At 36.9% G+C, this 19089-nt stretch overlaps 2 protein-coding genes across 4 annotated transcripts; one reads left to right on the forward strand and one right to left on the reverse strand.

Annotated features, from left to right (window-relative positions):
• Positions 1-6199: 6199 nt before the first annotated feature.
• nf2b (NF2, moesin-ezrin-radixin like (MERLIN) tumor suppressor b) lies at positions 6200-14669 on the reverse strand. The gene is made up of 17 exons (XM_066645331.1): positions 14160-14669; positions 13259-13367; positions 12961-13086; positions 12658-12780; positions 12401-12484; positions 12188-12256; positions 11974-12056; positions 11794-11869; positions 11542-11679; positions 10661-10735; positions 10455-10568; positions 10204-10326; positions 9835-10052; positions 9640-9742; positions 9026-9165; positions 8634-8784; positions 6200-8396 (listed from the first exon to the last, which is right to left on the reverse strand). The coding sequence occupies exons 2-17, from the start codon at positions 13346-13348 to the stop codon at positions 8349-8351; spliced, it is 1761 nt and encodes a 586-aa protein (XP_066501428.1). The 5' UTR covers positions 13349-13367; positions 14160-14669; the 3' UTR covers positions 6200-8348.
• On the forward strand, positions 13468-19089 carry mettl27 (methyltransferase like 27). 3 transcript variants are annotated; one of them, XM_066645334.1, is made up of 6 exons: positions 13468-13577; positions 15455-15573; positions 15984-16112; positions 16260-16395; positions 16696-16788; positions 17323-19089. In XM_066645334.1, exons 2-6 carry the CDS (start codon positions 15457-15459, stop codon positions 17523-17525), a joined length of 678 nt encoding a protein of 225 aa, XP_066501431.1. In that variant the 5' UTR covers positions 13468-13577; positions 15455-15456; the 3' UTR covers positions 17526-19089. The 3 variants fall into 3 exon arrangements, with proteins under 3 accessions (XP_066501431.1, XP_066501430.1, XP_066501429.1); XM_066645333.1 differs by lacking the exon at positions 13468-13577 and adding an exon at positions 14779-14900; XM_066645332.1 differs by lacking the exon at positions 13468-13577 and adding an exon at positions 14796-14952.

A 19089-nucleotide genomic window follows, 5' to 3' on the forward strand; every position in this document is an offset into this window, starting at 1 on the left:
CTTCCACCAGTCATACTCAGCTCTTTCTGTCTCAAGACATTTACAAGCAAGGCATGAGTAATGGCTGGTAATTAACAGAGACGCTCAGCTCTGGCAGATGTTATGCTAATCACCACGGATAACTAAGGCACAGTTAAATCGATTACAACTTCCAATTACATTACACAGTTGCATAAAAAGTCAAAGAGAGTGCTATTGTTTTAATTCTACATTCTTGTAAATGTGAAATCCAACCAGAAACAGAGAATGGAAACATGCTTTTTACCACAGATATTTCAGACATTCTCAAACTAACCTGAGCACAGGAAGCAGCAGCTGCAGCACGCCACAAGCAAAGTATTTAATTGTCTTGTCCTGTCCTGTGCAGTTATCAGCATTAAAAATAATAAATAAATACATTAATTAATTAATTAATTAATTAATTAAATTGCTGAAGGAGAGCAGAAGTAACCCAGCTAAGGCTTGTTCTTGAGAGCTACATGATATTCACAGTTTAATCAAACAACTTTTTTAATAAAAATCTGACAGTTTCCTCGCTGTATGTTAGCTCTCCAGTCCGTTTGTGTGCTTGAAACAGGTCTGCTGTGTTTAGGAAACCTCAGTGTCTCTAAATGGGTAAAAACACAAAGTGACTCAGCATGGTATGCTAGGCTTTCTTTCTTTCTCTCTGCTCACAGCAGAGAAACAGAATCTGTAGTTTTTTATAGACAACAACTAGACTTCCAAATGTTTAAAACCATGACGATATTGCTCCATTCTTGTTCCATAGGTGGGTAAATTGACTTATTTTTGCTGTAGATGGAAGTGACTCTAAATTCAGGAGAGTGCTAAGTATACACAGACTGAAAGTGATACAGAACTAAACAACTCAAGTCACAAATGAGTTTCTGTGGTGATTCAAATAGTGAACAAATACTTACAATTCAGCCACATACACACAAGTTTTTTCCAATTAAACACACTTTTCTCCCTTAAACGCCTGGGAGCTTCTAAATGTAAACAAACGAGAGAACAGGGTTTCTCCACATCATAGACATGGCCTATAAAGACACCAAGCTGTTTTTTTTACTTCATTCCACAAACCTGTTTTAGTAAGTTAATAAAGAAAGGCTACATTATAAGATACAGTACTATTTGGATAATACTGTAAATATTTGGGGTGGCATGGTGGTGCAGCCCCTAGTATTGCAGTCACACAGCTCCAGGGACGTAGAGGTTGTGGGTTCAGGTCCTGCTCTGTGAGGAGTTGTGTGTTCTCCCCATGTCTGCATGGGTTTCCTCCAGGGTGCATTTTTTCCTCCTGGTCCAGAAACACAGATTGGTAACTCAAAAAATGTGTGTGTGTGTGGAGTCCTGTGAAGAACTACAAGAAACCTGTCCCTGCTTTGTGTAACTTAGTAGTGATTCTAGGCCATTTGAAATGGGGTCAGACACTATACTGATTGCAGGCATTTAATGGAAAAGTTTTGATAAAATTCAACATGTTATTTCTGTAGTTTTATTTATTTCATCCTGTGATGTACTGGCGCCCTCTCCAGTGTGTGTTCCCGCCTTGCGCCCAATGATTCCGGGCGGGCTCCGGACCCAACACGACCCTGAGAAAACACCCTAAAATATAATGTGTGTGTGTTTCCATGAGTCTCTTTGTAAAGCTTGAAAGATTCTTAAATGTCAGAAGTGTTGGTTCGAATTTGGCCGGATCCAAAATCAGAATTATACTGATGAAACCTGGATTAGTGTGATTCAGTTACATTCTGTTACTCATTTCCACCAGAGAGATCTCTAAACATCCCTAAAGGTTACATAATACAGCTGGAAGTCAATCTGTCTGCCACCTGCTGTTCCTTATTACCATCACTATGGGAAAAGGAACTCGGAAATGTGAACAAGCAGTTTAGGATGCTAATGTTCCTTGTCCCAGTCAACAATAAGAACCTCAAAAGTGCAGAGACATGTTTTATATCTCTATCCTTGTCCACTGAGAAATGCTTCAAATGAGCTATCAGAAACCCAGAACGGACTTTGTTTTATTCCTTATTATACCACCCACCCCCCCACACAAAAAAAAAACTGATGAGGTGGTGTGGTTTTTTATTCCTTCATTATTTCCTTCTAAATAAATTAATTATGATGTCAAAAATTGATGCGTATAATCTGCTCAGTTAATTACTGATAAAGATGATGCAAAAGCAGATGTTTTCCTGACTGGAGAAAAGAGAAAATTAATGAGGGTTTTTCGTTCAATTCCCAAGATCCATGACCCCAAATCTTTCCATGATTAGGTATTTAAGTTGCATTTCCTCTGAGTATACACTTCATTTCAAGTGTTAGTTATCTGTAGTTTGATCGAATGATGCTAATTAAGGTGATAATTAATATCTCAATAAGTTCTATGCAAACAACTGTCCTCAGAGAGAAAAAAAAATCCGTAGTTCAGGGCAGAGATCCAGCATTCACCACTGTCTCTAGCAAACACGACAATGTCACATTATCAGATACATTTCCTGAAGTCTGCTGCATAAACATGTCATGATCAAGTCCAATACTGGACTTCAGATTTGAATGAATCCACAGATGTTTATGTTGTACCTTTTAAGAAGCTGATACTGGGAAAAAGGAAGTAGGTAAAAGAAAATCTGGAAACGAGTGTCACAGTTGCGCAGCAGGTAGTGTCGCAGTCACACAATTCCAGGGATTTGGAGGTTGTAGGTTCAAGTCCTGCTCCGGGTGACTGTCTGTGAAGAGTTTGGTGTGTCGTCCACGTGGGTTTCCTCCGGGTGCTCTAGTTTCCTCCCACAGTCCAAAAACACATGTTGGTAGGTGGATTGGCGACTCAAAAGTGTCCGTAGGTGTGAGTGTGTGTGTGTTGTCTTGTGAAGTACTGGCAACACACACAAACAGGGTGTGTTCCCGCCTTGAGCCCAATGATCCTGGGTGTGCTCCGGACCCACTATGACCCTGAACTGGATAAGTCGTTGCAGATAATGAATGAATGAAAATCTGAAAACAGAGCCATCTACATTTTTAATTAGAATTGAACCAAGGATCAAATAAAAGCTGGAAAAAACAGCTTCTAAGATGTTCTGAAGGTTATATAGTGTGGAAAAATATCTGCAGACTTTAGGGAAATAGATGACATTATGATATTATAATTTGTTAAATAGGAGCTACTATATTTCTATTGATAGCTATGTCTACTGCTCTTTAACAGACAAATAAAAAATAATAATTTCATGACCTTGACTGGAAATTAAATGAATCAAGAGCGGTCCCATGCTTTTGCACAGTACTTTAGGTCATTTAGGTTTTGTCAGGTGTCATGATATCAAACATTATACCACATCATGAAAATAAGAGTAAATGTAACATACCACAATGTTATGCATACTGTTATGAAGAAAGACAAGGTGCATTATCCTCAGTTTTATTGCTCTCACTCACATTCCCTCAAAGCTCCTTCAGTACCTTCATCTCCAGCTGCTAGCTGAGAAAACAAATGAACGTTCTCCAGTTCCCGGTGGAGTACTTCTATTTAAAAAGTCATTGCATCACTGCAGGAGTGACAGCAGTGTAGCCAGTGTTTAACAAGCTGACAGAGCACACACAGGACCTGGGGCAAATCAGTGCAGGATGATCTGCATACAGTTCAGTTTGACGAGCCACCAGGACCGCAGAAGAGGCACAGTGACCTTTCATCTGACAAAAGGAGAGAAAATGCCTGTGTGCCTCATCAACTACATTCTGAGGGTTCTCTGGAGACATTTAGGTGGAACCAGAGAGAGAAGATAGGCAAAATGACAAGCCTCTGCTTTCACAGATTCAATGAACCAGCCAGTCACTAGAGGTCACCTGGTCTTCAGGATCCTGAACGTCCAAAGTTTTTAGGAAATACTACTTCTACTACTAATAGTAAATACTACTGCTGATGCTAGTACTACTATTAATAATAACAGTAATATTAATAATACTAATAATCTTTAATTTATTGATATCATTATTATTATTAATAACTTATAATTTTATTAAAGACATATAATAATTTATTAATTCATTCATTGTCTATAAGTGCTTATCCAGTTCAGGGTTGTGGTGGGTCCGGAGCCTACTCAGAATCACATGCTGGAGGGGGCGGCAATACTTCACAGGGCAACATATTCACACCTACGGACAGTTGAATCAACAATCCACCTACCAAAGTGTGTTTTTTGAGGCAGGAAACTGGAGCATCTGGAGGAAACCCACAGGACGCAGAGAGAACACACCAAACTCCTCACAGTCACACGGAGCGGGACTTGAACCCACATCCTCCAGGTCCCTGGAGCTGTGTGACACTACCTGCTCCACCACCATGACACCTTATTATAATAATATAAAATAAAATTAAATGTATACATGTGTGTGTGTGTGTATATATATATATTTTTTTTTTCTCCCCAAGGCATTAGCATTTAAATTTGGGGATCTAGAAGTTACCAACCCACAAATTGTGAAATAAAAGATTCTAGTCAGTTTTTTGTGGTCCACCACACAGTGCTGTAAAAAAAACCCCTTTGTGTGTATACCAAAAGACAAGGTTAAATTAAGCAAAACAAATATGACAAGTGTGGCAAAATAAGTGTACTGATGAAACATGGTCAACATGAGGAAGGCTAAGCAAGAGAATTGTGAAAATGGAAGAACATTTTTCAGTTGTATAGACAACAGATATGTGGCCTTATATATTGCTTAAAAGGGAAGAAATACTTCCAGATTGGGCTGTCAACAGTGTAACTGCTTATACAATGAATGAATAATGAATAAATAATATCCCTAAGCAATTATTCTGATTAACAAACACGTCCTTGAAATATATAATAACACTTAAGTATGAAACTTCAATAAACTGATTAATAGCGTTTGAAATTCAAAATATAATCTTTTTTAATATAGACATTACTCCCAATCCATTTAAAACAAATATAATCTAAGTGCATAATGTGGCTTGCTATTGAATTCACAGCACCAAAACCTGAGAGAGAAAAACTCATTAACAGAGCTGAGTTCCTCAGTGACTTGGCTTTAAATTAATTTAAACCTAAATCAGATGGTAATGTGACTTAAATCAGACTGTAATCACTTAATATACTATTGCACATAGCATTTCCAATGGACAGTTCTTCATCCGTTTAGAATGATCTACTGTGAGAACCTTAGGATTTAACAAACATTCTGTAGATAATATCTAGACTAAATCAGTCACTGTGCTTTTGCTGCAAGGGAAATCAATTTACATTTCAAATAACATGCAGGATAAAAGATGTAATATTTCTACTGCGCAAGAGAACTACTGCAATACTGTGTCAGATGGGCATTGTTTAAGTTTAAATTTAAAGAACGACAAAGACACCATGGAATCTACACATGCCACAGGGAAATAAATTGACAAATTCTGCCATCTCAAGGCAGTGTGGAGAAAATCTTTTGTAATAGAACACTTCCCATTGTATCTTAAAGGATCTCCCCTGTGCACATTTCAAATGATTATACCAATTTTTACCAATAATACATGTCATAAATGAAGACCAGCTTGTCCAAATTTAGTGTCAGTGCCTGTCTCAAGATATCTGGAGATTTAATGTCACTGGTTTAAATGAGAGTAACTAGCTGACAGACCATACAGACTGCATGGAATATATCTGAACACTAAATGATGGTACACCTACTGTTCTATCCAACATTTCTTGGGAAATCAAGAGTAGCAAAAGGATTTCTCACCCCTCTCCTGCAGTAACAGCCGGTAATCTTCAGGGAGGTTTTTATACCATGTGCTGGAACACTACTGTAGGGACCAGGAACTGATGCTAGACTTGTGATACACTGCCTCAGAGAACCCAGTCCTATTGCTTCACTGCCCAACGCTGGTGGGTTTTAAACCCATCTACCCTACATCTGCCACTGGACAGTCTCTGAGCACACATGAAGCTAACGCAAAGTGTCTTATTCTACTGTCAATTCTGTTTTTGTTTTAAATGAAGATTATTCAAGCTGTGCATGATAATCAACTGAAAATGTCTGCAATGGATTCAACTTCCTAATTAGAAAGAGTACCTGTACAGTTTTGCACGTGTAGTTTACAAGAGTAAGGTTTTTAACACCTAAAATCTAGACAAACCAGAAACCACACATCAAAAAGACAATAATTGTAATTACAAAATCGTATTTGCAGTTTATTTGCAAATTAGTTTATAATTCACAATGCATAAAAGAGGTCCCCATGTCAGTAAGCGGAACTGTAGCGTGGGTTCAAAAAAGACCATAATACTGTCTCTCACTTCTGATACACTTACATGGAGCATCATTGAAGAAGTTAAAGGATGTTCATACATCTCCAAATATAAGGCACACAGTGAGCAGCAAACAAAAAAGCTTGATGGTGTGCATAATTATTAGTGTCTGGTACAAGGACAGAGATTGGCAGGTTTCATTAAAACATGAATAGTTGCCTTCTGTTGTAAAATGATATTAAGACCTCTAAAGCTAGTGTGCATAGTCCAATATACAACTAACACAGGAATGTTTCTCATTATCCAACAATGAGCTCTACTAATGGAGATTTTCTTGAATTCAAAGTTCATAAAGTGTTTGCCTTACTTTGGAAATGGTCAGTACACTCCTGCCATAGTATTCAATCATGATGTTTACACCGTCACATAAAATACCAGTTTACCATGTTGCCCAGGTAAACCCCATATTAAAGACAAGAAAATCATCAACAAAGGGGTTCATTATTCAGAAATGGAAAATATATACATGATTGTTGCCACATGTAATTATTGTGTAAGGTGCCTCTGATATAAATGCAGTAACTATCTTCAAAATTGGCATGTCAGGCATAACTGAGAAGGAATATAGAACTAGATTTAAAAGTTTTAAACAAAATATTCAGGTAACCACTTGAGCATGAATACACTCTGAATAATAAAAAAAAAAGACTACTCTTAATTGCAACATTATTCAGAGCGTGATCACTGCTTAGACTTCGAACACATTCAAATTCAGTTAAAACTACTATTCATCCCTTTATACATGAGGAGACACTTGAAAACCACACTACATACTTTAATGTGCACTGGCACATTCTGGACAAACCTGAGGCCATGAAATGAGGCAAAAATTGAAAACAATCAAGTGTTGCACTTGTTTCAAAATTAGCAATGAAAAGCACCTAATTTATCTACCATAACACAAGCATATTTAGTGTTTAACAAGCTTAGGCCCTGGATTTATGTCAATCTGATATCTTTGTTTACATGGCTAATCAATAGAAAACATTTGAAATGCTACATAAGGGTTTTAATTTCATTAAACTCCACTAATGTTGTGCAGGAAAATAAATATAGTTGACAGCTAGAGCATTTAATGCCTGCTTCTTAAACACACTCAAATGGGTCAGACTGCTCGATTATATGAGATCTGAGCATAAAACTCTAAAGGCACACTTTAAAAGGTTTTAAAAATTCATCAATGCTTCCAACACAGTTTACATCCAATGAAGAAAAAGCACGAAACAGTATGTAATGTCTGATGGTGAAATAAATTTGACCTTTTCTGCAATAAAAAGCATCGAATATACGTTTACGTGCCCTCTGAGGGAAGAAAGTGAACAGTAAAGCAGAACCGCAGCTGCCAATACAGTAAAACTGTAGTGCTCTTTGAGTAGTGTTATGTCAGGCATACACTCTGCATTTTATGCTGTCACAGTAAAATGCTTGGACATCACAAATATTATATAAGCCGAAAATGTCAAGCATGTGTCCAAACCTTAGACATTGACACTAGAAAGACACTACTGCATTCTCTTTTGGCTGAAGTACACTAAGAAATAAAGCATCAATTCAAATGACTTTTTAAAAATAGCAGACATTGACAATTATTTGAAATGCTCCAAAAAAGATTTAAAAATATGGCAGTGATTTAAGTATGCACCCTTGGTTAACTTGAATATTAAAATATGCGTTTTGTGGAAATGAATGGGTTTGAGGGCCCTTAATTAAACATGTTAATGCTGTGAATTTCAAACCATCCCTTTTCTTAACAAGGCTAAACAAATCTACAAGCATTAGAGAAATAATATATTTGGCGATGGAAAAATAAAATAACTGCTCGAAGGCACAAGACATTGTTGGCTACAGTAAAACCAGTGACGATCTATGCATAAGATTTTTGTTCATAAATCTGTCAGTATTATTATTTGCAGCACTTATACACTTGTTACTGCTTGGCTACAGACCACAGTTTGATGGTGTCAAACTATAGTGATTACTTCTCCAGTGCCCTCATTCTCCTCAAGCAGTAGGATTTCTGCTCTTTCACACCTCCTCAAAAAAGGCCATCTGAGCCATGTAGGCAGAGTTCCGCTGTAAAAGACCAACGTAAAATACAATTTAACAGTCTCTTCCAAAATGATGCAAACTAAAAACAGATGCTTCAATTAGCCCATATTAATTAACCAAATTTGAAATGAATGTAGCCTGAATAAATACAAATCACCATATAACTGAATTTTGTAACTATGCATAAGAATATTTGATCTGATATTGTGAGATTTTATTCATACTGAGATATTTTGATGACGTAGCATGTGCATGTCTTACATTGCTGTGGGGGACGTAGGGGGGCTCTGGATAGCTCCGCAGGTTGTAAACACCCGCTTGTTGCTGCTCTTCTAGTTTCAGAGATTCAATCTCAGACTTCAGTTCCTTTAGCTGGTCCTGAAGGTGCTTACTCTTTTCCATGTACTCCAGCCTGGGGCACACACACAAAAGCATGCACACCCACTCACTTCCGCTCATATATACTAGCCAAGAGCTATATCGTTCATCCCAAATAAATGATCACTACATCTGCTAAGGCAATGATCTCATTTCAAGCTTTTGCCAAAAGCAAAAGACCATATATTGAAATGCAAGAAATGTGGGATAGGAATTTCTTCTAGTTTCAGAAACTGGCCAGGACCATTATTTATTACATAATAGAAAATATATACCTTTCACGCTCTATCTCCATGGACAATCTCTTCATGTCAGGGTCTTTGAAGTCCAGTCTATGTGAACTGGGCGCCTCCATCTGCATCTCCACATTGTCAGGGCCAGGTGGCGGAGGGGGATTTGAGTATGCAGCGATCAACTGAAAATAATGTCATGTCATTTAAATTTGTGAGCAGTTTTCAACATCAGTGGCATAACAATGTACAAGTATATCTGCCTACAGTGGATATGTAACTGCATCAACTGGATTTTTGGATATTTGATTTGATTATTATCCACTCAAATATAAAAATATTGATTAAACACATATTCACTTTTCAATATGAAAACCCCAAACAGTCTGAATGAGATGGCCAAACACTCTGAAGCAAAAACAAAAAAAATCATAATTGTGTCATAGGTTGAAATATTTGCAACCTTTGTTTCTAAACTCACTGTCCATTTTCTGAATTCCACTGACTACACAGGAGACCACCACCACATTTGTATCACTTAAGCACTGAGAATGAATGACCAGTCAAATCACAGCTGCTATGTGGTGATCATGTGGGGTTCCTGACCATTAAAGAAAAGGGTGAGAGGGGACAAACTTCAAATGGAGTGACATTATTACTGGGTATGTGGTTTTGGTGATCTCAATAAGCTTTTGCTTTGCTCTTCGTTCTGCATCTTTGGCTTCATTCAGGTCCTGCTTTAGGTGATCTGCCTCCTTCAACCTGCAAGGAATGAATGATTAAATGTTGTTCACATGCAAACACTCCCTACATCAGAAAAACAACAGTATCACTGACAGTTTTAAAATTCTAACCTCCTCTCTGACTGCTCCACCAGTTTTACAGCGAGCTGCTCTGCCTCTCTCATTTTCTGCTCCATTAGTCTGTGCTCCTCCTTAGTCTTGAGGGCTGTAACTTCCAGTCTCTGTCTCTCCTGCTCAGCTTCTGCTGCTTTGTGAGCCAGCAGCTTGGCCTCTTCCTCTGCAATTTGGGCCTTCTCTGCCAGCAGATCAGCTGTCTCCTCTGAGCGAATCTGGAGATACACACAGTAACTCCTTCTGATATCCTCACACACATTGATTTTCAAAAAGATAAAGCCAAAATGTTTTTGAAGGACTTAAGTCTAGAGAGAAGATTCACAGTTCAAAATGCACTTTTCTTTTTCTGATTTCAAAATTCCTTACCAGTGCCTCATTAGCCATACGAGCCTCATCTTGCAGCTGAAAGAGACGGCGCTCCATTTCCTCTTTAGCCCGTTCAGCTTCCTCCCTCAACTGCTTCTCCCGTGAGAGAATCTGTCGTTCCATCTAACACACATGAACATCCCAAGAAAAACGTAAAAGACCAGCTTCTTTCCAAACATCAAAAACTTAGTAAACAAAGTATGTAAAATAACGTCGAGACTGAAATTATGAAGATAATCTAAAAAGAAGACCTTTTTCCTGGCCTTCTCCTCTTTGGCTTGAGCTTTCATCTGCTGCACCTCAATAGAGTCAACTTTCCTCCGCCTCATGAAAAGGTCATGGTTCCCTATGCATAGCTGTAAAATCTAACAAAGAAAATTACAAATGATCATAATTTTCTAAACTACAAGACTATTCTGAAATATTTCAACATTTAGTATTTCAAACAAAAACTTACCAGTTTATTGACTCTGAGTTGTGAGGAATAGAACTTGAATACATCTTTCTTTTTGTCCAATGGTTTAATAGTAAACTGTTAATAAACATAAGAATGAAAATGTGGAAATAAATAAATGTAGAAATGTGGAAATACAAATATAAATATACATATATCAATACAAGGTTTCAACAACAATAATTTATTATGCCCTTTTTAATGCCCAGATGTATTTATTTACTTATATATTACATAATTTAGTCATATTTATTTACTTGTTAATTACTCTTCATGTTTATTTTCTTTACTCATTTATTAATATATTATTATGTTTATTTTATTTATTGGCAGCTCTGCTCCTCCAAAGGATGCCACATTACGGGCGCTGTAATTTTTGTAAAAAACGTATTCTTTGTTTTGTAACCTTGATTTAATATTCAGTCAGCCACACAAGCATAACAGATGGGCATACTTATTAAGCTGTGATCAAGGCTTATCTCTTTTCCATGCCTTACTAAGCTATGGCCACAACTTAATTTTGTTCCCACACCTTAGTAAGACATTGTTGTCAACATTAGGGGCTCCAATCTGCTAAAAAAAAAAAAACTTTTAAAATAATTTTCACAGGTGCATAAAGCTATTAATTACTATACATTGCCCTTAAACCTCAGAATAACTTTTCCTCCACTCTTCTCTATATACACTTGACAAATGATGTTTTAATTGCACATTTTCAAATATTAAATGTGACCATGATCTATGTGATTTCTATGCCCAAATATTGTTACATTTTACTCAAGAGTTAATCTGTTTATTATGAAAAATTAAGCAGTATCATTCAAGATGCTGCACTGCAGGAGAACATTTTTTTTAGTTTAACTTTTTTGAAACTTTTCTGGTACCTCTTTCTCACTATAGGAGATGTTGCGAATACCACTCCAGGGAAAGGACTTGTTGGGGTTCAGCTTGCTATTGGGGCTGTAGATGTGAAGTCCCTGTGCATCAACGCCAAGCAGAAGCTCCTTGTCTCTCTTATTTTGCTAAGACAAATAACAGCATGTAAACACCACTCCTTTAAATTCAACGTCTATGGTACCACTGTTCACATATTCAAAAATACAACAAAAATGACAGATAGATTTACTGTAACTTACTGTGATTGAGAAATAGCTAACCCCGTACATGTCAAGATCCTGTGCTATTTTCAGATACTCCATCTCAGCTTCATCTCTGATTTTAAAACAGCACAGACATTCAGGATGAAAGTACTTAATTCTGTATTTTCAGAGCTGTGGATGCGCACATTTTAATGTACTTTAATCATTTAGATTTACCTTGCTATATTTCTGTGTTCAGCATACCAAGCAGTGATCTTCTCTTCCCACATCTCTGGTGTCATCTGATACTGCATCAGAACCTGGAGAAACAAACACAAAAGACAAATCTGGCTCTTGTTCAATACAATAAATAATAATGCAGTGGTACAATTACAAATAAATCTTTTAGTCTGTTTACAAGTAAGTCATAACTGAGCCCATGTTTACTCACTCGTTTAGGCAAGAGTTCATCTTGGGCCAAAAACCCTGGCTTGTGGAAGTTTGGGTCATAATCTCCATACTACACAAAAATACATTCAAGCAGATTAAGGACAAAAACTAAATGTGTGTTAACTGTACAATTATTAAAGTTATTCACACTATGACATTAAGTGACAATAAGTCACAACAGAGCTATTTTTATCACTATATTTTGATAACTGACCTTAGCTTGAACAGCATATGATGCCAGAAGGACTGAGGCCTCTGGAGAGCAAAATATCTCTTCATCTAATATCTGTTTCTTTACCTTGGTGAGACAATTGCAGAATATTTTAACAACACAGAAACATCTAATAAGAGAACATATTAGGTGAAAATAAATTGAAATATTATAAAAAAAATATAGGTAGGAGAAAAAAAGCCAAAAAAAAATCAAACAAAAAACAATGTAATAATATCTACTATCAAATTCCCCCTCACTTGTAAGAAGAATAGGTGCTGAGTGATTTCCTGAACCAGCTCTTCCTCTACTTTTTCAGGGAAGAATTTGGCAAGAAAATGAAACGTTATCGGTGAGTCTTTTGGAACCTCTTGATCTAAAACCTAAGCAGAAAGAGAGAAAAAGCACAGCTATAAATAGGACAATTTTGCCAATATTGGGACAACTCTTTAGCCAATATTGTAAAGCTTAAATATTCCACTGTCATTTATTCTAGTTATATGCTGATATGGCCATTCACAATTGTTGACAATGCAGAGAAAGATAAAAAAAGTTATACATACCCGTTTGTCAGGTTTAAGCCAAGCATAAGTGTCTTTCACGGTGTACCTAAGGCCAAAGAACCAAGTTTCCCTGAGCCCTATTGTCCGGCAAACTAAATCAAATAAGTCCTTTCCTTTCCATTTTACCTGTAAAAAACAAACGAACGAGGGAATGAATTAATGAATAAATAAACAAATTTGTATGATTGCTGTTATTACTATAAACAAATAATTGTACTACCATTTTATATAATATTACATATTACTATTTAAATATTACTACTAACCCTATTAAAAATATCAACAAGCTAATAATTACCTCACAACTGAACTCCATTTCAGCATCCATGGTGATAACTTTCACTTTAAAAGTCTTTGGCTGCTTCTTTTTAAGCCCCAAAATCGACATTTTGAGAGTTCTGTATGACCTTAAAGTAGAAACAAAACAGGTGAACTTTGTTTGCAGTACATACACACAAATGCTGACATGTCACCTACGAGATAAACATCACCAAGGTAACAAATAATGTTTCGACCTTCTGTCAAACTCTAGTAGATATATTATCCAGTTTATAATGCATCCTGATGATAAACCTACTGGAAGTGACACTTATAGGTTTAGGCAACCCCTTCTATAGGTAGGTAACATAACAACTGTTCATACTGTTTGAGGCGCTCCTGCAACCATTGTAGGGAATAAGCATACAAGGGAAAACTACAGGTATTACAGCAAACCGTATTAGATATTTTTAACTGAACTCTAACTTTAACAGCTTGCTAATCTTAGCATACATTATTTACTTCTCAGCACATTATCAGAGGTATTGCTTAACAACCTACTTGTGCTGAATTTTTTCTAATTTGCCAGGCCAGGTTTTCCGTTCCACCTTAAAAATATATCTACTGCAGTTAAGGTGGAACGAAAAACCTGACCAAGACCCATTCTTCATCATTCTTAGCGTTAGACCGGCTAACTGACGTAGCCAGCTATATACAATATATGAGGGTCAAACGCCGTTATCTATTTAGCTCTCCAGTATACAAGATTAAGCCTCTTAGTCTAACGTTACTGATAAGCTAGTGATAGATATGCTAGCTAACTAGCTATAGCTAACAAGATTCGACAACTGTGGGTAAGTTGAGCTTAATTTATGAGATGAAGTAAACACATTGTATATTCAGCAGATATTTTGCGAAAGATACTTAGACAACTAATTTACCTTAGTTCTTCAAAGGTTGTTATAACAGGTCAAATCCCCGCAGTCAAGTTCCCGATCTCCCCTAAAAACAACAATGAAAATCGGAGTCTGTCCCCGGAGTGTTTTATAGACTCGGCGGCCACTCTGCTCTCACTTTTCTGCTATTTAAAAACACCGTAAATAAACGGCAAGTAAACATATGTGTCAGAAACCCTGCTAGTTGGTGTCATATCGCTAAAAATAACGACATTTGCATGGCTTTTTACTTGTCGCCTTCATTTAACTTGAGCTAAACTGCTAAATTAAAAAGTGGTTCAGCAGCGCTCCACAGGTTCAACAGAGAATAACAACAGCCTCAAATCAGTCAAACGAGGCCAGAGGAGCTCCTTGAATAAAAATATAATGCCTGACAAAAAAGTAGCCCACTAATATTTTATACTCATTGTCCATTTTATCAGATTCACTTAGCATGTACACTTGGTAGTTCTGTGATTACACCAGGGGTGGGCAATCTTATCCGCAAAGGGCCGGTGTGGCTGCTGGTTTTTGTTCCAACCAAATAGGAGGTCACATGATCATTTGTTTTACTCATGCCAACTAATTAAAGGAGTGAAATCAGGTGTGCTTGAGCTAGAATGGACTTAAATCTAGCAGCCACACCGGCCCTTTGTGGATAAGATTGCACACCCCTGGATTACACCCTGTAATCCTGTATGCTTTTAGTCCTATTCGCGTTGTTTATCCATGGTTAGGGCACAGCAGGTATTACTTTTGCGGTGGTTCATTCTCAGCGCTGCAGCGACTCTTAGTGGTGGTGCGTTATTGTGTGTTTCTTGTATGAGTGGATCAGACACAGCAGTGCAGCTGGAGTTTTTAAAAAGCTGTGCCGGTTCACTGTTCATTTAGACATATCCACCCTGTAGGTGTAAAATTAGTGACAACAGCTCTGGTGCTGCACAGGTGGTATTGGTTGTCCTCTAGTCCTTCATCAGTGGTCACAGAATGCTGCACAGAGAACGCAAGCAAAATGAGGATAGGTTTCATATTTTTGAAATGGTATAATTTTATTAGTTATTAAAAAACACCATGTGACATTTGGCTGGATTTTCAACAGCAAGGAACATTCAATCGCAAAACAGTTATGTGATTGTTTGCAATAGAGATTATTGAACAGTGTTCTTTTTCTGAAAAATAACATACCATTCCCTGCAGGATTTGAGAAAGAGGTCTCTGGTCCTTAGCCCAGTGATTACTCTTGTTCTGTTTAATTATATTTTAGAGGAATACTAGTCATATTCTTGTTTTTATTCTTGCAGTAATGGTTGATGCCAGGAGCTTTGCAGATGTTAGGAATGTTATCCTTTCAGCTCATAAAAACGTTCAGGCCGAAGATAAGGTTGGGTTTTACAATGACTGGGCTGTGAACTATGAACAGGTAACTCAAATGAAATTACTTTGGTAGCACAGTATTTAGGATTTTCATCATTAGTATGCAAAATGATATCAGAATCAAATTGGTATTAACAGAAGTGTGTTTTAATATGGCAGATGTTCCAATTTAACTGATATTTTAAACATTTGATGGCATCTTGCACCAAAATGTAACCATTTTATTGCATTTGTAACCCTTTCCATAAAAATACCACATTTATCTGTAATGCAAATTCATGCTGATTTAGTCTTTATTTATGTATATTATCAATGTTTATACTGGGATTGGTATTAGAATCACACCACAGTGCTCATAATGTTCTTATTCTTTAATCATTCTTGCTTTACTCCTAAAGGAAACCTGATATTTTCACAAATATCATGTAATAAAGGTATTTGAAATTGCTTTTGAAGGATGTAGCATTATTGGACTATCGTGCTCCCCTTTTGGCTGCAGAATGCATCGCTTTATTCTTCAAGGGTAATCAAGAACAAGCTGTTATTCTGGATGTGGCATGTGGAACAGGGCTGGTCTCTTCACATGTAAGCAAAATTTTATAAGAAAATATTTAGATCCAGATACATCTGGATGAGTGCATCAAGAGTTATTTTTCATTTATTGCACTTAGTCAACAGATAAGCATAAGCTAAAAGAAGTTGTTGTTTATTCTGATGTTGTCTCTGCTTTAGTTGAGGAGACTAGGCTTCCATCAGTTTGTGGGAGTGGATGGAAGTGAAAAAATGTTGGATCTGGCCAAGAAAACAGGATTTTATCAGGAGCTTCACCAGTGCATGCTGGGACGGGATCCCTTGCCAGTACAAAATGGTGACCATATTTTCTTTACTCAGTCTGTAGCTGAAATTAATATAATGCCAATTGCATTATTGGGATATTTGTAATTTTAAGTGTCACATATGGCAAAGCCCTTCTGGATCACTTTCTTCTTTTTCATATTTCCCTTAATGTTTTTTGTTGCCATTGTACATCATGGATATTTTTTAAATTACTGATTAAGGAAATGGAGTGTTTGGCACTATTTGCAAATTAACTTAATCTCTTTGAATACTCCAGATATTATATATGGCAGGATTTGTTTTAAATAAAAAATTTTGTTATCTCTTTTAGACTCATATGATATTGTTGTAATTGTTGGTGCTCTGAGTGTCGGTCATGTGCCTGTGGCAGTCATTAGAGAGCTCTGGCAAGCCACAAAACCAGGTGGGTTTTCTCAAAACAATTATTTGAAGAAGTTTGTAGAACCACACTTGGGCATATTTTCAGATAATGTTCCATTTGAATGTGAAAAATCAATTGAAATTTCTACTACTCTAATATATCATGGCCATTAGGCATAAACATATATGTATCCATATGTAAATAAGGGCGGCACGGTGGCACAGCAGGTAGTGTCGCAGTCACACAGCTCCAGGGACCTGGAGGTTGTGGGTTCGATTCCCGCTCTGGGTGACTGTCTCCCCGTTTCCTCCGGGTGCTCTGGTTTCCTCCCACAGTCAAAAACACACATTGGTAGGTGGATTGGCGACTCAAAAGTGCCCGTAGGGGTGTGTCTGTGTGTGTTGCCCTGTGAAGGACTGGCGCCCCCTTCAGGGTGTATTCCTGCCTTGCGCCCAATGATTCCAGGTAGGCTCTGGACCCACTGCGACTCTGAACTGGATAAGCGGTTACAGATAATGAATGAATAAATATGTAAATAATACCATTCTCTGAGGGTTTTTTAATTGCTTGTTACAGGGGGCTATATATGCATGACTACAAGAGGAAATGGTGATAATCTGAAGTACAAGACTGAGCTGGAGCACATGATGAGGATGATGGAGGAAGAACAAAGATGGAATTGTATAACTGTTAGTGAGGTTGAGGAGTGGGAAAAAGCTGTGGCAGAACAGGAGAGTGGGTATATACCTGGAGTTGTCTATCTCTATCAGAGGACATAAATATGCCTCACTTTGTTTAAGACAGAGAAATTTTCAGAGAAATTGTTCTAAAGTCAGGTGGTATATTGTAAACATGCATATATCCGGCCATTTATATAACCATTGAACATACAGATATTTTGTTTTGTTGTCTTTTTATGATTGAACTAAATCAGTTATGCCTGCACTATATCAGCAATTCCCAGGGTTCTGAGCATGCAATTTAATGATATAACTGGTTCACTGATGTTGGTACTATATCAGCAATTCCTTATGTGCTCTGAGCATGGATTTCAATGGACCATACAGCAACTGGACAATCTGACAGGAAAACAAATATTAATGAAATGGCAACACCATTATGAATCTTCTGGGAACAACATGTTAAAAATATCTTATAGTCTTTTTAGCGGATATAAAATCAATTTAGGTAAATCTGAAATTTTTCTCTTTCTGATTTTAATTATAACATAAATTAAGGCATAAATATAAATTGTAATAAAGGGGATTCATTTAAATTAAATATCGACCTTTTGACAAATGTGACCATGGATGTTGATAGATGGATGGACCTCCCCCTCTCTCTGCCAGGTAGAATAAATGCTGTTAATATGAATATATTGCCCACATTTCTCTACTTATTTCAATCCCTACTTATACGAATACCAAAAACCTTTTTCTCGTCAATTAATTGATTGCCATTGATGAGGCATTTTATATGGCGAGGTAAAACTCCTAGACTTAGTCTAGATAAATTAATGTTGGACTTTGAGCAAGGTGGGTTAAGATTACCAGATTTCGAAAAGTATTATGTGGCAGCGCAGGCTAGATTTTTAATTCAGATTTTGCATGATGAATCTTAGCCTTCTTGGTTAAATATTAAACTGTTCTCGGTGGTGGTCCCTCCTATGATTTGGTATAAAATGGAATTTAAAATTAGCTAAATTAGCAACAGACAATCCCCTAATTATTCATTCTCTTTATTCATGGGGGAAGATACAAGATTTTCTTGGGCATAGGGGTTTCCTTTCCCCCAAAACCCCTTTGTGGGGAAATAATCTATTGCCAGTATTCTCACAAAATAAACGTGCTAAAGATTGGTTTACCAATAGAGTTATTTATTTGGAAAATTGTTATAAAGATGGAGAATTTATGTCTTTTGATCAATTTAAACAAGGATTTGGGATAAATAACAAAGATTTCTTATCTTATTTACAATTGAGGGACTTTATTAGCGTTAATTCTTTTTCTCAGTGGCATCTACCAACAACGCCAGCCTTGGAATCCATATGTTATTCATATGAAACATTGAGGAAGGCTATTTCAAAGGTATATAGATTAATATAGTCTAATATGTCAATACACAATCCAGATAGATCAAAACTCAAGTGGGAAGAAGAACTGGGTTTGTCTATAGATCCAAATTTGTGGGCAGATCTTTGTAGAGGGTTACTTCTGACATAAGCTCAAGATATAGACTGGTTCATTTTAATTTCCTACACCAACTCTATTATACACCAGCTAAGCTGCATATTTTAATTAAAAAATGTTCCCCCTTTTGTTACAGATGTGGTGTTACTATTGG

The sequence above is a fragment of the Hoplias malabaricus genome, chromosome 15, assembly GCF_029633855.1.
Source record: "Hoplias malabaricus isolate fHopMal1 chromosome 15, fHopMal1.hap1, whole genome shotgun sequence".
Taxonomy (NCBI): Eukaryota; Metazoa; Chordata; class Actinopteri; order Characiformes; family Erythrinidae; genus Hoplias; species Hoplias malabaricus.

What these genes read in the sequence shown, in the direction of transcription:
- nf2b (XM_066645331.1), bottom strand. Translation starts at nt 13,348, where the DNA reads ATGTCGATTTTGGGGCTTAAAAAGAAGCAGCCAAAGACTTTTAAAGTG. An exon ending in AGCACCTATTCTTCTTACAA is followed by an intron (nt 12,485 to 12,657) that starts GTGAGGGGGAAT and finishes TGTCTCACCAAG; the next exon opens with GTAAAGAAACAGATATTAGA. An exon ending in TTAGCTATTTCTCAATCACA is followed by an intron (nt 11,680 to 11,793) that starts GTAAGTTACAGT and finishes TATTTGTCTTAG; the next exon opens with CAAAATAAGAGAGACAAGGA.
- mettl27 (XM_066645332.1), top strand. Translation starts at nt 14,883, where the DNA reads ATGGTTAGGGCACAGCAGGTATTACTTTTGCGGTGGTTCATTCTCAGC. An exon ending in GGGCTGTGAACTATGAACAG is followed by an intron (nt 15,574 to 15,983) that starts GTAACTCAAATG and finishes TTGCTTTTGAAG; the next exon opens with GATGTAGCATTATTGGACTA. An exon ending in CAGGGCTGGTCTCTTCACAT is followed by an intron (nt 16,113 to 16,259) that starts GTAAGCAAAATT and finishes TCTCTGCTTTAG; the next exon opens with TTGAGGAGACTAGGCTTCCA.